The 17,441-nt window shown below is 32.8% G+C and overlaps 1 protein-coding gene across 1 annotated transcript; it reads right to left on the bottom strand.

Moving 5' to 3' along the window:
• Positions 1 to 107: 107 nt before the first annotated feature.
• On the bottom strand, positions 108 to 17,352 carry LOC149725717 (ubiquitin carboxyl-terminal hydrolase 33-like). The gene is made up of 22 exons (XM_089891561.1): positions 17,162 to 17,352; positions 16,690 to 16,743; positions 15,674 to 15,838; positions 14,778 to 14,859; positions 13,996 to 14,176; positions 13,343 to 13,424; positions 12,488 to 12,595; positions 11,948 to 12,106; positions 11,349 to 11,500; positions 10,574 to 10,625; positions 9,883 to 10,051; positions 9,425 to 9,555; positions 8,758 to 8,873; positions 7,465 to 7,569; positions 6,915 to 7,050; positions 6,435 to 6,531; positions 5,844 to 5,970; positions 4,460 to 4,629; positions 3,585 to 3,775; positions 3,002 to 3,101; positions 2,405 to 2,473; positions 108 to 1,518 (listed from the first exon to the last, which is right to left on the bottom strand). Exons 1-22 carry the CDS (start codon positions 17,234 to 17,236, stop codon positions 1,376 to 1,378), a joined length of 2,664 nt encoding a protein of 887 aa, XP_089747687.1. The 5' UTR covers positions 17,237 to 17,352; the 3' UTR covers positions 108 to 1,375.
• Positions 17,353 to 17,441: the final 89 nt, after the last annotated feature.

The raw sequence follows: 17,441 nt of genomic DNA on the forward strand, positions 1-17,441 counted from the left end.
GTTGTTAATTGTTTAAAACTCGATCAGGGTATTTGGATATTATGTGCTAAAGGTGTCCCATCTTTCCCCACCCTACTATATAAGTCAGTCATTTTACCTAATGACTAAAAGGTGACATTTTGTTTCATTTCTGTTTTAATTAGTTACATAGGCCACAGCGGAAAAAAACAACATTTTTAAGTTTGCATTTTCAAAACGGTCATAATTATAAGAATTATGTAACAATGTTATAAAAAATTAAAATAACACGTCAAAAAATATGGTAAATGGTATAATTCAGTTGTTTTAGGAAAAATCCGTTTGTTCCTAAAACAATTGACTGCACAAATTAAAATTATATGAAAAAAATTGGTTTTACACAAAAAAAAACTGTTTTAATTTATTCAATTAAAATTTATATAGGTGAACTTCTGTGCAAAATCACTTTGTTATTTTACAGGTGCTTGTTATTCGTTATATTATGTGGTATATTGTATATAGTAGGGTGGGAAAAGATGGGACACCTTTTCATGCTATTTTCTTGTCCCATTTGGTACCAAACAAAGAAAATTCAAAGAATTATAAAACCGTATCCTCACAACTCTCATAGACCCTTGTTAATTGTTTAAAACCTGATCAGGATATTTGTATATTAGGTGCTAAAGGTGTCCCATCTTACCCCACAGTACTATATCATAGACAATTTAGGAAATTAGGAATTTGGATGCAAAAAATAAGTTATTTTGCCATTTTGCATGTATTAACGCATTAATTTTTATTATTTTTGAGAAGAAAATATATTAATTAACAAATTCACCATTTTTATAAAGTATTTGTAAAATAATTTAATCTTGTTTTAAAATTGGGGTGCAGTGGAACCCCTGACCACCCTAAATAGGCGCCTATTGTACACACACACACACATATATATATATATATAAATAGTAGCATAACAGCATAGGCAGAAAAATTCAAAATGTAAATATACATACAATTTTAGTTTACATAAAATCAAAATTTTACAAATAGTTTTTCGCAAACATTATAATTATAGCACTTTTAAAAATTCAGCCCAAAAACAGCCATTTTTTTCTAAACTAGCTGTAGAATTTAGCTTAGGCATAAAACGTGTTTAAATACTCTTTAATTATCAATTTCGAAAAAATATTACACAAAAAGCAGAAATTACATGCTTATTTTTTCCATATATATATATATATATTAAAAGATATATTTTTAATTTCTGTGAGAGCATAAAAGCATGTCACTTCTTTTTCAAGCTTTTTCGCACAAAAAAAAACTTATATTTTTACCTTCAAATTTCTGCGACAGCAAAAAAATTTAAACCTTTTAAATTTAACACACATTTTTGCATCTGTGAAAAAACACCAAAAAATCAGTCAAGGTCCATTAGATTTTCTTGTAGTTCGTTTATAGATGTATTCGTATCAATAGTTTGGTGCGGAATGGCTGGACCCCCCCCATAAGTACTATATAAGTATTCCCACGCTTCGGTTAATATTTCACCGTATTCAGAATCTAAACATAAAAAAGTTATTTCATGTAATGTCTAAACAAGTCAGTTATTTCATGTAATGCCTAAACAAGTCAGTTGTTTCATGTAATGCCTAAACAAGTCAGTTATTTCATGTAATGCCTAAACAAGTCAGGTATTTCATGTAATGCCAAAACAAGTCAGTTATTTTATGTAATGCCTAAACAAGTCAGTTATTTCATGTAATGCCTAAACAAGTCAGTTATTTCATGTAATGCCTAAACAAGTCAGTTATTTCATGTAATGCCGAAACAAGTCAGTTATTTCATGTAATGTCTTAACAAGTCAGTTATTTCATGTAATGCCTAAACAAGTCAGTTATTTCATGTAATGCCTAAACAAGTCTGTTATTTCATGTAATGTCTTAACAAGTCAGTTATTTCATGTAATGACTAAACAAGTCAGTTATTTCATGTAATGCCTAAACAAGTCAGTTATTTCATGTAATGCCTAAACAAGTCTGTTATTTCATGTAATGTCTTAACAAGTCAGTTATTTCATGTAATGCCTAAACAAGTCAGTTATTTCCTGTAATGCCTAAAAAAGTCAGTTATTTCATGTAATGTCTTAACAAGTGAGTTATTTTATGTAATGTCTAAACAAGTCAGTTATTTCATGTAATGACTAAACAAGTCTGTTATTTCATGTAACGCCTAAACAAGTCAGTTATTTCATGTAATGCCGAAACAAATCAGTTATTTCATATAATGTCTAAACAAGTCAGTTATTTCATGTAATGCCTAAACAAGTCAGTTATTTCATGTAATGCCTTAAACAAGTCAGTTATTTTATGTAATGCCTAAACAAGTCAGTTATTTCATGTAATGCCTAAACAAGTCAGTTATTTCATGCAATGTTGAAACAAGTTACCTTTATCAAGTATGACTCTCCCATCTAGGACCTTTGTAATAGAAGTATTGTCAATTTCGGAAGGAGGTACTGAAAAAACAATGTTATAACTCGTCAGTGAGCATGAGATGTATGAATACACCATGTGTGTCTGGCTTTTAAAAGGACACCCATGTTATAACTCAACAGTAAGCATGAGGTGTATAAGAAGACACCCATGTTATAACTCGACAGTAAGCATGAGGTGTATAAGAAGACACCCATGTTATAACTAGACAGTAAGCATGAGGTGTATGAATACACCATGTTTGTCTGGTGTATAAGAAGACACCCATGTTATAACTCGACAGTAAGCATGAGGTGTATAAGAAGACACCCATGTTATAACTAGACAGTAAGCATGAGGTGTATGAATACACCATGTGTGTCTGGTGTATAAGAAGACACACATGTTGTAACTCAACAGTGAGCATGAGGTGTATGAATACACCATGTGTGTCTGGTGTATAAGAAGACACACATGTTATAACTCGACAGTAAGCATGAGGTGTATAAGAAGACACCCATGTTGTAACTCAACAGTGAGCATGAGGTGTATTAATACAAACATAGTCTTACCAGAATCTGTGCCATTTATGAAATTCTGCCAGTTTCTGAACCATTCGAGACTGATATAAAATGTTGGAGCAGATTCGTGTTCATCTGCTGACTCACTAAGCTGTAAGGGAAAAATACAGTCCATAAAATGAGTTCCGAAGTTGTTATAAAAAAAATCAGTCACAAAGTTACATACGTGGTAAAATACAGAAGGAAAAAATGAGTTGTCCAAATTGGCATAAAAAATCACCCACAGAGTAACATACATGGTAACTAGTAAGCGGGCATGAGGTGTATGAACAGAACACTCGTGTTACTTATAACAACTGTCGTTTTCTGGCCACGCAAGGATAAAGTAAGTTACATTCATTCATTTATTCAAACAAGCAGAGCCAAAGTATATTGCATTCACCACATTAATCAATGAGGTTTCCTATGTTTGACAACTATGAGTGTAACTGTATTTTAAAAACGTCACCCCAGATTTTACCCTGCTGTTAGGTGTCTATACAAACAAGCAGAGCTAAAGTATATTGCATTCACCACATTAATCAATGAGGTTTCCAACACATAAATGCAAAACTATTTTTACAGCTAAAAATACCTTCAAATACATCTCTCGTTCCCTAATCCGTCGTTCTTCTAAAAGTTTGGCTTCTTTTACACAAACTGCGCAAGGCTGTACCCTCGTGACCGCTGGGCCACCCCCGAACATTTTGTGCAATGCGTGCCAAGTCTGTTCGGACACGAGGCACACGCGGGACCCAATTTGGTCGAACATAGTTGGCTCAATATCTTAAAAAAAATATTATTTTGTTTAATAATAATAATATCATATATAATTTTATTTATTATTATTTTTATTAATATTATATATAGTAAGGTGGGGGAAGGTGGGACAGCTTTTCATTTTATTTTTTCGTCTCATTTGGTAGTAAACAAAGAACATTCAAAGAATTATGAAACCGTATCCTCACGACTCCCATAGACCGTTGTTAATTGTTTAAAACACTGTCAGGTTAATTAGATATTATGTGCTAAAGGTGTCCCATCTTCCTCCACCCTACTATACTATATATTTATATTAATATGTATTTTTATTATTTATATAATTTTTTTAAACTTTTTAATATAGTTCTGTGGGGTAAGATGGGATACTGTTAGCACCTAAATCCTATATTTCCTGACCGTGTTTTTGATAATTAACCCATCTTATCCCAAAACGAAACATGTCCCATTTTACCTAGAAATTAGAACGTGTCTCATCTTACCCCAAAACGAAACCTGTCCCATATCACCCCGAAATAAAACTTTTTTCATCTTACCCCAAAACGAAACATGTCCCATTTTACCTAAAAATTAGAACGTGTCTCATCTTACCCCAAAACGAAACCTGTCCCATCTCACCCCAAAATAAAACGTGTCCCATATTACCCCAAAATATAATAAACACCATGTGAGGATAAATAAAACACCTACTCTCATGTGGGCATAGAAAATGATGGTTGTTAATGGGCCCTGGTTCGGCAAAACTTAAAAACTTGACAAGCCATTCAACAGAAACATAGAATTTCATGAAAGAAGGTTCCGTTTCCTTGTCCAGTTGCAAAACTTCTTCTCTGGCTATTTCGACGTTGTTGCTTTTTTTGCTGTAGAAAAAAAGAAAAGTAATTCAGTGTAACTCATGCTCGCTGTCGAGTTGTAATATGAGTGTTTTTTTATACACCAGAAACACATGGTGTATTCATACACCTAATGCTCACTGTCGAGTTGTAACATGGGTGTCTTCTTATACACCAGACACACATGGTGTATTCATACACCAAATGCTCACTGTTGAGTTATAACATGAGTGTCTTCTTATACACCAGACACACATGGTGTGTTCATACACCTCATGCTCACTGTCAACTTATAACATAGGTGTCTTCTTATACACCAAACACACATGGTGTATTCATACACCTCATGCTCACTGTTGAGTTATAACATGGGCGTCTTCTTATACACCAGACTCACAATGGTGTATTCATACACCTCATGCTCACTGTTCAGTTATAACATGGGTGTCTTCTTATACACAAGACACACATGGTGTATTCAAACACCTTATGCTCACTGTCGAGTTATAACATGGGTGTCTTCTTATACACCAGACACACATGGTGTGTTCATACACCTCATGCTCACTGTCAAGTTATAACATGGGTGTCTTCTTATACACCAAACACACATGTTGTATTCATACACCTCATGCTCACTGTCAAGTTATAACATGGGTGTCTTCTTATACACCAAACACACATGTTGTATTCATACACCTCATGCTCACTGTCAAGTTATAACATGGGTGTCTTCTTATACACCAAACACACATGTTGTATTCATACACCTCATGCTCACTGTCAAGTTATAACATGGGTGTCTTCTTATACACCAAACACACATGGTGTATTCAAACACTTCATGCTCACTGTCGAGTTATAACACGGGTGTCTTCTTATACACCAGACATACATGGTGTATTCCTACACCTCATGCTCACTGTCGAGTTATAACATGGGTGTCTTCTTATACACCAGACACACATGGTGTATTCATACACCTCATGCTCACTGTCAAGTTATAACATGGGTGTCTTCTTATACACCAAACACACATGGTGTGTTCATACACCTCATGCTCACTGTCGAGTTATAACATGGGTGTCTTCTTATACACCAGACACACATGGTGTATTCATACACCAAATGCTGACTGTTGAGTTATAACATGGGTGTCTTCTTATACACCAAACACACATGGTGTATTCATACACTTCATGCTCACTATCAAGTTATAACACAAAAACCCACAAAATCACCTGTAAAACAAGACATATGGTTCTGCTTCTGTAACAGTGGCTTCGGGTACAAGAGTAACATACTGGTCATCAAACTCGTACCATTCTTTACTGGCAGGGTTTTTACAATATGCTGTGTAATGACCACCTGGAAAAAAGTTAATTTTGTATATTTTTTAAAAAAATTTTTTTTTTTTTTTAGTAAAATATGTTGATTTTTTGTTGTGTATGAATGAGTGAATTAGCTTGTTTGTTCTTGTATTGTGGGGCAATGATAGTCGTTTTAACGTGGAGGTTCTGTTTCATACACCTCGTGCCCGCATTTGTGTTACCATAAATGTAACTTTATGGGTGATTGTTTTTTATGTATGGCTGATAATTTGAACAACCCAGTAGTGACCACTGGGTCGAAGCAATTGTTGTTAAGTGTCTTGCACAAGGACAGATACGCCCACAAGAAACCATTTTCAAATGCTAAAACTGCACGAAGTAGTATGTGTACTTACCTTTTTCTTTAAAAAGTGCATTAAAAATTACAAAATTTACAATTTCATTTTTTAGGCTACGAAATGGTAAGAAAATAGTCTGCTAATGTCAATATATTATGCTTACCCCCAGCCCCCCCGTGGTGTACAATCACAGAAGATAAATCGTACATGGCGTTTACTGTGTCATGATCTTTCGCAAGGTACCTGCTCAAGTCAAGTCCCTGTTTAATGGTAGATGTTTTTATTTTGGTGGATTTTTTTTATTGAAATATGTTGTGGAGAAAATTTATCTGGAAACACTGGAAATTTCAATTTTATCTGGAAACACTAGAAATTTCAATTTTATCTGGAAACACTGGAAAATTCAAAATTGGTAGAAAATACTGACGAAAAGTTAAATGGAAACACTAAAAAATTTAAAATTTAATCAAAACACTAAAAATTAAAAACAAAATATTTGGAAACACTAGAAATTTGATTGAAAATTGTAAGTTTGTCTGGAAACACTGAATATAAAAACAATAAAAAAAACAGTTAATGTTCTAACCTAAAAAATTTTTTTTGGAAACACTGAGAAAATTTACCTGGAAACACTGCAACCTACCTCAAGCGGAAATATAACAGTCGAAGAAATTTTCGTCGAATACGAAGTAAAATATTCGTGACGAAATCTTTTTAAGTGGATGCATAGCACTTCCGGTAGTTGTAATAAAGTACAGTATTTTATGCCGTTTCGGAGCCTAAAAAATTGAAAAAAAATCCTAATTTTGTAATTTTTTTTTGTAATTTTTTTAAAAATAAAAATTGTTAAGTTTTGTAAATTTTTTAGGTGTAGAAACAGTACTTCATAATTTTAAAACCGCCTTTCTGCCATTTAAAAGTCAGAAATAATGTCAATTGTCCCAACATGCTAAAAAAACTGGGGTAAATTCCTCATATTTGGAGGGTAAATGAGATACTGATCAAAAAAAGCAGTCAACGGGGCAGAAAAATTGTTCCAATTCTGGTTCTTTACAAGACACTATTGCCAAAAAGCTAGCGCATTCGTCAAAATAAATATAACTGATGTAATTAGTCGTTTTCGCTTTTTAATAAATGAGTAATATATTCTATATTGGGAACCATTGTACTATGGCTTAGTAAAAATGCTTTACTTTTTGCATTTGCTACAACTGTACATATTATCTCCTTTCAACTCGTCTGCCGAGAAAAATGCAGAAAGACAGTCTGTGAGCGTGACACCGGAACCCCAGAACCATCTGTGAAAAAAAACTGTTTTAAATACATATATAAACTGTATATATATAGTAGGGTGGGGGAAGATGGGACACCTTTTCATTCTACTTTCCCGTCCAATTTTGTATTAAACAAAGAAAATTCAAAGAATTATAAAACTATGACTTCACAACTACCTTAGACCGTTGTTAATTGTTTAAAACATGATCAGGATATTTAGATATTATGTGCTAAAGGCGTCCCATCTTCCCCCACCCCATATATATTAATATAATACCAATAATTCTGCCTTTTTTGTGGATGTTCAAGGACCCTTTAGCTTGTATACAGCTTGTAGAGGTTTTTTATGCAGGTTTATAAGCGGGTTTCACTTTTTGTGCGGTTTTAAAAGTGATTTTTCAAAGTTTTAAAAATTATTTTTTATACAGTAGAGTGCGGGAGATGGGACACCTTTAGCACATAATATCCAAATATTCTGATCGTGTTTTAAACAATTAACAACGGTCTATGGGAGTCGTGAAGATATGGTTTCATAACTTCCTGAACGTTCTTTGTTTACAACCAAATGGGCCGAGAAAATAGAATAAAAAGTGTCACTTTAAACTTCAAAGTAAAATGTATAAAATCATTTTCAAAATCAAAGATGGGACACCTTTTCTTTCTATTTTTTGGTCAAATTTGGTAGTAAACAAAAAACATTCAATGAATTATTAAACAGTATCCTCACGACTCCCACAGACCGTTGTTAATTGTTTAAAACACGATCAGGATATTTGTTAGTGAACAAAAATGTGAATATAGTAGGGTGGGATAAAATGGACCCCTTTTCTTTCTATTTTCTTGTCCCATTTGGTAGTAAACAAAGAACATTCAATGAATTATAAAACTGTATCCTCACGACTCCCATAGACCCAAAATGTAAGAATATTTAAATCAACCTATTTAAAATGGTGCACAGTTATTTTAGTAGTTATAAATACACCTATAATGCCCTTAGAAGAAATAGTTAGCTTCAAAGCCACACAAGGGGGAACGTTAGCCCCCAAAAAAGCCGTTTAAAGTAAGCCAATTTAGTCCAGTAAAAGCCGCATAAAAAGCTATAAAAAACACATGATTTCAGCCACTTAAAAATTTGCATAAAAAGTGCCTTTAAAAGCTATAAGCCACAAAAAAGCCACTAAAAAAGCCGTAAATAATGGTACTATACTCACGATTCTAGCCAACCCAAGAAGCTATGCCACCAGGGGTTGTAACTTTCCGCATTAGAACAAGGGTTACTATGTAAACGCGCCGTGTCGTCCTTGCCGGGAATTGGGAGGGAGAGGTCCTGTTGAATGTATGTTGAATTTTGTTGATTTTTTGGTACTTTTGTTGATTTTTTGGGTGAATTTGTTGATTTTTGGGGTGAATTTGTTGATTTTTTGGTGAATTTGTTGAATTTTTGTTAAACTTTTTTCTGTTGAGTTGAATTTGAAGAATTTGTCTTGTTTTGCTAATAAATTGTTGAATTGGTGTATTTTAACGCTTTGTTGATTTAAATTGTTTTATTGATTTTGCATATTTTTTTTTTGTTAATAGGCAATTTTTTTCTAAATTAATTTTAAATTGGTTGTAAATTTTTTAGTTTATTTATTTAGTGAATGGTATAATAAAATTACACTAATAAAAAGTTATTTTTATCACAAAAATATTAGTTTAACATTCACACAAATAAAATAAAACTGTAACTATTTTAAAAATACTACTTAATTTTTTTTAGTAAAAACTATTTTAATAACACTGAGGAACTTTTAGTGAAAAGTTTTAAAAATGTTTTATAATAAGTTTTAAATACTACTAACAACAACTTTTTTTGGAGTAAAGATCAGATTTTTTTACCTGGAAAGTCTCTTTAGTGTGTGACAAAGAACCGCATGTACGACATTGTACAGAACTTCGTAAAGCACCGTCAAAAATATCAGAAATCACGCTTCTGTATTCAAACCGTTTCTCTTTGGGGGGTGAGGGGGCTAAATTGGATTTTTTTTTTAAAACATAAAAATGAAAAAAGGCAAGAAAAAAATTTTAATACCAACAAAATAAATGGGAAAACTGTGCATAACAAAATTTAAAAAAATAATTTGAAAACGAGCTTAAAAAAGAAAAATTTTAACAAAACTAGAAAAAAATGACTGACTTTGTATAAAAACAGCAAAAAACTAAACAGCGACAAAATAGAAGAATTGATTTTCTTAAAAAAATAAACAAAAAAAATTAAAAAAAGAAAAGCCTAAAAAAATTGAGTAAACTCAATCGGTTAAAAGAAAATTATAAATCGAAAAAAAAATTGAAAATACCTTTTTGTTGATTATTAGATATGACATTAGTAGTGGAACGAGAAGAGACAGTTCTCTTTCTTCTTATATCCTCAGGAGGAGTGGTGGAAGCAGGAGGAGGGGTTAAAATCGAAGGCATGGATGTACTTCTGTACAGAGGAGAACCAGAAGAATGGAGCTCGTCGAGCTCCTAAAACACGAAAGTTTTTGTTTTTTAAAAATTTTTAAAGGGAATTTTTTTTTTTAATTTTAAAGTTTTGAGAACTGGAAGAATGGAATTTTTTAGGATTTATTTTTTGTTAATTTTAAAGTTTTGAGAATTGGAAAATGGATTTTTTTTGTTATTTTTAAAGTTTTGAGAACTGGAAGAATGGAGTTCTCCTGAAAAATTTTGTAGATATTTTTTGTAAATTTTTTTTCTTGATTTTTTTGTCTTTTATGGGGATTTTTTTGATTAATTTTTTTTTATTTTATTGTTTTTTGGGTAGATTTGTAACATTTTCAAAATTGTAACAATATTCTTCATTTGGCAATACATAAAATCATAATTTTTAAACATAATTTTCGGCTGATACACATAAAAAATTATAAGAATTACATTTATTCTATAACGCAGCAAAAAAATACGAAAACACATACATAGACGCATTGTTGGACATCAAAATTAATGTTTGTTTAGCAAAAAAAGACTGTTTACACCATTTTTTATTACCTTTGGAAATGTAGACTCTTGCTGGCTGTCTCCAAGCATTGGCTGTGTTTCTCTGTTCAAATAATAAATAATTTTAATATTTTATTTTTGCGTGGTAGGGTAATGACAGTCGTTAAAACACGGGTGTTCTGTTTCAAACACCTCGTGCCTGCTTTTAAGTTATAAATGAATGAATGTAACTTTTTTATCTTTGCAAGGTGAAGCAACGACAGTCGTTATATATAAGTTATGACTGAATAAATGAATGTAACTTATTTATCTTTGCATGACAGGAAAAAAGACAGTCGTTATAATACGGGTGTTCTGTTTCATACACCTCATGCCTGCTTTTAAGTTATGAATAAATGAATGAATGTAACTTGTTTATCTTTGTGTGGTGGGGTAATGATAGTCCTATAACACGGGTGTTTTGTTTCATACACCTCGTGCTTGCTTTTTAGTTGTGAACAAATTAATGTAACTTATTTATCCTCAAATGGCGAGCAACAGCAATAGTTATATTATGGGTGTTTTGTTTCATACACCTCGTGCCCTCTTTTCCAGGGGTGACCTGCCTACCTTGCCACCCCAGGTTTGGCGCCTTTTAAAGAGAAAATATCTTCTAAACAGTACATTTTATGATCCAATTCTTTTTAATATTTAGTTTGTAAAAAAAGTTTTTACTGGTCTATTTCACTAGAAAGCCTTTTTTTAAAGATAAAATTATTTTTAAAACCAATTTTTTTGTAAAAATTTATATAATAAATTAATTTCATACAAAAAATAAAAATCTCACTGGTCCATTTCACTAGATAAGCTAGCCAAGTCGTCACAGGAGTGGTAACTATCGTCTGACGAGGTACTGATTGTCATCATGTCGTCACGTGATTGCCGCATGGCGTCATTAGGGTATTTCCCCAGTGTAGGTTTGCTCTGTAAGCTTTGAGTCTGAAAAATATTTGGAAGAACTGGTAAAAAATATTTGGAAACACTGGTAAAAAATATTTGAAAGCACTGGTAAAAAAAATATTTGGAAGCACTGGTAAAAAATACTTGGAAACACTGGTAAAAAAAATATTTGGAAACACCGGTAAAAAATAATTGGAAACACTGGTAAAAAATATTTGGAAACACTGGTAAAATATATTTGAAAACACTGATAAAAATCTAAAAATTGTTGGGAATGACTGGTAAAACAGTTTTAAAATGTTGCAAAAAATGTTAAAAAATTAAAAAGAGCTGGAAACAGAGTAAAAAAATAGGTAAAAAAATACATATATATATATATATATATTATAACTGATAAAAAATGTATGAAAACACTGAAAAAAATTACTTGAGAAATCTATAGGCACAAATAAGTTACAAATAATCCAAAAGGGGTTGTATACTTACTGGGGCGTCGCCTGCTTCATGAAATAGAGATCTTATATCAGGAACAGACATGCCGCAACGTATGTCCAATTTTTGGTCATTTTCTGTTAAAATCGGGACAGGGTATTTCATTTCCTCATGAAGGCGGTCCATAAGACATCGTAAAAACTCTTGAGTGTCCTAAAAATACCAGAAAAATCTGTTTAAAGCAAAATCAGTTTAAAGAAAAATCAGTTTAAAGCCCCTGAAAATACCAGTAAAAATCAGTTTAAAGAAAAATACCAGAAAAATCAGTGTAAAGCCCCTAAAAATACCAGTAAAAATCAGTTTAAAGAAAAATACCGTAACAGACAAAAAAGGAATGGTTGGACTTGACTTTTTGATGTTTTCGTAGCACCAGATCTTTACAACTTAAATTTTAAAAAAAAATTAAAAAAAAAAAACATTGCGAATTTTCGCAACAAAAATTTTTCCAAAAAAAAATTTTTTTTAATATTGCAAGATTTTGCAACAAAAATTTGTCAAAAGAAAAAAAAAAAATTCCAAAAAAATTTGACTTACTTGTTGTTGGTAGCCACGAAATGCGGGGTTTATTAATTTCAATGTGCTATGAACACTGGAGGGGGCAACGCTGGAGTAGCGAGCTTTGCGCCAGATGTCCGCGATAAGCTGAAATATGTAACATGTCAGTTTTAAATTTTGAGTGTATTATGTTTTTTTAAGTTGTAAGCCATACATTGAAAACTCACGAAAAATTATCACCCACAAAGTTACATACTGGGTAACTCTTAAGCTGGCATTTCCCCCTATCAGAAAAAAAAAAATTGCCAACAAAGTTACATACATGGTAGCTCATAAGCGGGCAAGAGGTTTATGAAACAGAACACTATGTTATACCAACTGTCGTTGCCCCGCCAGGCTTGAGCAATTGCTGTTAAGTGTCTTGCCCGAAAACACATATGCCTACAATGGTAGCAGCAACGAGCCTTGAACCCATAAACTCTGGGCTAGAGGCAGTTGCGCTAACCACTGCGTCAAGGCACCAGAAAAGCATAGAGCGCTCCATGGCTTAAAAAAGTCCGGCGCCGTGACATAGTGGTTAGCGTGCCTGTCTGTAACCCAGAGGTAATGGGTTCAGGGCTCGACGCTGCTACCATTGTGGGCGTATGTGTCCTTGAGCAAGACACTTAACGACAATTTCTACAACCCAGTGGTCACTAATGGGTTGTCCAAATTATCAGCCATACATAAAAAAAAATCCAAAAAGAATAATCACCAACAAAGTAACATACATGGTAACTCATAAGCTGGCACGAGGTGATAAACCCAGGTGAAAACGACTGTCGTTTTCCAGCCACGCGAGGATAAAGTAAGTTACATTCATTCATTTATGTAAAGTCAAAAACGCTGACTTACGTTATAATAACTTAAAGTCATCGATTTTTTTCTGTCTTGTAGCAAATGACCCAAAGCAATAAAAAACAGAGTTAAATGCGGGCTGCAAAAAAATAAAAAATGTCATTTTTTAGGCGCCAAACCTGGGGTGGCAAGGTAGGCAGGCCAACCCTGGAATTTCTAGGTTTAATTGGTCTGATATATCAATTAGAAACAAAAAAATTATGGTAAAATTAGCATTAGTAATTGAATAAATCATAAAATTGCATAATATGCATTGGTGTATTTATTGTATAGTAGGGTGGGGGAGATGAGACACCTTTTCTTTCTATTTTCTTGTCCCATTTGGTAGTAAACAAAGAACATTCAAAGAATTATAAAACCGCATCCTGACGACTCCCATAGACTGTTATTAATTGTTTAAAACGCGATCAGGATATTTGGATATTATGTGCTAAAGTGTCCCATCTTCCCCACCCTACTATAAGAATGCTTGCTACTATGATACAAAACCGTTCTAAAAAAATTTACACATACAAAAAAAAAAAAAAAAGATATATATACACATAAAAAAATTTACACAGAAAAAATTTTTTAAATAGCATAAAATTTTATCTTTTAAAACATATGGGTACATGACTTTTAAAAGTTAGATGTTTATGAGTAAAACGTACCAGTTTGATAAACTTTGCAGAGCCGCATTCATGTAACATGTATTGCCCAGATTTCTAAGGCCTTTTAGACCAGGGGTACTTTCAACGGAAATTTCAGGACTGACTGATAAAATTTTAGCCAGGCTCGTCAGCGATGTAAATTGAATGTTGGGGCCTTTAGGGGTCTCTGGTAATTCCCCTTCTGCGATGCAGAAAGAAAAAATTATAATTTAGTAAAGAAAATTTTTATGGGAATGGGTAAAGAAATTCGCGGTGGCGGGTGGCAATATTAACTATAGTAGCCTATAGATACTGTAGCAAATTTTAACTATGTAAGGTATAGTCACAGTGGCATTTAGTTAATTTAGCAAAACAAAGTATTCAGTTTTGTTACTATAATTTCGTGCCACAAAAAAAGTTATGTTGTTTGATTGTAAAAACGGCCTACAGCAAAATACTAAAACTAAAAAATAGCATTTTATGCAATAATTATAACAATAATATGTATAATATAGTAGGGTGGGAGAAGACGAGACATTTTTCCGTTCTATTTCTTTATCCCATTTGGTAATAAATAAAGAACATTCAAAGAATTATGAAACCGTATCCTCACGACTCCTATAGACCGTTGTTAATTGTTTAAAAAATGATCAGGATATTTGGATATTATGTGCTAAATGTGTCCCATCGTACCCCACAATCTATATGTCGTTTTTTATATTATAGCAAAAACGTGCATACATCTTGGAATAGAGGTTGAGCATATAATTTTAAAGACGCAAATAAGGAATATCTTTACTTACCAAATGATTTTAAAGATTCCTCAGATTTTGCCTTTAGTCTAATGAGTCTTTTCTGTTGCATGAATTCTCTTTTCAACTTTTTCTGTTAAAATATGTAGACAAATTTAACATTATGACATGAGTGTCTTCTTATACGCCAGACACACATGGTGTATTCATGCACCTCATGCTCACTGTCGAGTAGAGACCGACCGATATCAATTTTTTCCACCGATACCGATATTTTTAGCTTTTACCTATACCGATATTTTACCAATATTTGACACTATAGCGAAACATATGAAATGATCAGTATTAATCAAAATTAATACCTGTATTCAATATACTGCAAGTTATTATAGAGAAAAAATGGTTGGTCATCACTTAGTCTGCATGTTCTTAATAGGTAACTCCAAATATGTTGCTTTTGTACAAAACTATGACGCACATGGACGTTAAACTACAACGCACGTAGAGGTTGAACTATAATATCGGTGAACCGATATATCGGTCGACCTCTACTGTTGAGTTATAACATGGGTGTCTTCTTATACATCAGACACATATGGTGAATTCATACACCTCATGCTCACTGTTGAGTTATAAGATAAGTGTCTTCTTATACACCAGACACACATGGTGTATTCGTACACCTCATGCTCACTGTTGAGTTATAACATGGGTGTCTTCTTATACACCAGACACACATGTTGTTTGTATTCATACACCACATGTTCACTGTCAAGTTATAACATGGGTGTCTTCTTATACACCAGACACACATGTTGTATTCATACACCTCATGCTCACCGTTGAGTTATAACATGGGTGTCTTATTATACACCAGACACACATGGTGTATTCACTATTCATACACCTCATGCTCACTGTTGAGTTATAACATGAGTTTTTCTTACCATATGGTCAGGGTCCAAGCTTGACAAAATAACTTCTTTATCACAAGAGTAACACCAAGTGCGAAACGATTTTAAATTTATAGCCACCGGGTGTCCCTGTTCATTGCAGTGTTTTGTTCCGTGATCGTGAAGTGTTTTGCCACAGCCCGTAAAAGAACAGTTTTCCTGAAAATTTAATAGAAAATATTAAAAACGGGAATACATTACCAAATCTGACCCTGATCTGGTGCTCATAGAGTAGGAGAGTCCTTTTAGATTTTTTTTATATTATATATATATATATAATTATGTTATGAGTGACAAGTTGGATAATTCAAAAGTGACCATTGGGTTGGAACAATTGCGATTAAGTATCAAAGCGACATTAGTCCGCAATGGTTGCAACGTAGAACCTAAAAAACCCATGTACCAATGTTTTGCAGAATAATGCAATGCAGAAAATTTAGGAGTAGGCCCGGCTACCCTGCCACCCCAGGTTTGGTGCCTATGGTTGCAGAAAATAGTAAGAGACGGTAATCCTTTAGCTGGTGGCAACCTGAAAGGACTCACTGATACCCACTGTATAATTTTTTTTAAAAAAACTCGGGCGTTCGTGTCCAAAATTAACTTAGAAAATGCGCGAAATCGTGCTGCGTCAGTGTATTTTCCACACCAGCCGTTATGAATTCAAAAAACGTTGGATTATTACGTCATAGAATGCGTATTGTTAAGTTTGATTCCCACAATAAAACAGTGGGAAAATACAAGGCTATAACGTCTTGTAACGTATGTAATATACCACTATTGTGACGTAACAGACTGCGATTGTGACGTAATAAATCATTAACCTTACGCAAATCATACGAATTACGGTGACGAAGCATGTTTTCACGCATTTTTAAAGTTAATTTTCGACACAAACGCCTGACTTTTTTGAAAAAAAATTTAGACAGCAGGTATCAGTGAGGGCTATAGAACATTTTGAAACCAAAATTTCAGGTGGCAACCAGCTAAAGGATTACCGTAAAAGACCTTACCTGAAGACAAGCCCATAAGTTTGGCCCTTCCCCTCCACATATTTGGCATATGCTCTAAAAAATAAGGTGCACATAGTTAATACATGGTAAGCTCATTATGATAAAATACATTTGGTATATATATTATATATATATTTTTATTAGAAAATTTTATTTTTGGTCAAAAAAATTGCTCACAACTTTTTAGAAAATTATTATTAAATTGTTTTTTTTTTAATATTTACTTTGACATTTTATATTTTTACACAGCTTACAAAAAGCTATATATATATATTTATAACATTTTTGACAGTATAGACTATTAATAATCTAAGAATTTTAACAAAAACTGGTAATAAAAATTGTTTTAAAAACATTACTAAATATTGTTTCCAATATAACATAGGTATCCTATGTATACGCATCATTTAAGCGTAAAAAAAACTATAAAAATTACACATGCTACTTTTTTTATGTACTTTCTGATTTTTACCTCCGATTTTTCAAGTAAAAACTGATCCGTTTTACGAAGCGCTTCCGAAAGATGCGGACAGTTATTTGGTGCCATTATACCACCACAAGCTCTGTCGTATCCCAGCTAAAACATTATTTAAAAAAGCAATTCCTTTTTAAGATAAACAAACAAAAATTTAGAAGTATTCTGCAAGCTTACAAAATCTAAAAGCGAAAACCTTTTCTCGAACCTTCACGAAACGCTATTGGTCATCGAAATTGCATGTCATTTTAACCAGATTTAACTATTTCGAAATTAT

The sequence above is a fragment of the Ciona robusta genome, chromosome 13, assembly GCF_009617815.1.
Source record: "Ciona robusta chromosome 13, ASM961781v2".
Taxonomy (NCBI): domain Eukaryota; kingdom Metazoa; phylum Chordata; class Ascidiacea; order Phlebobranchia; family Cionidae; genus Ciona; species Ciona robusta.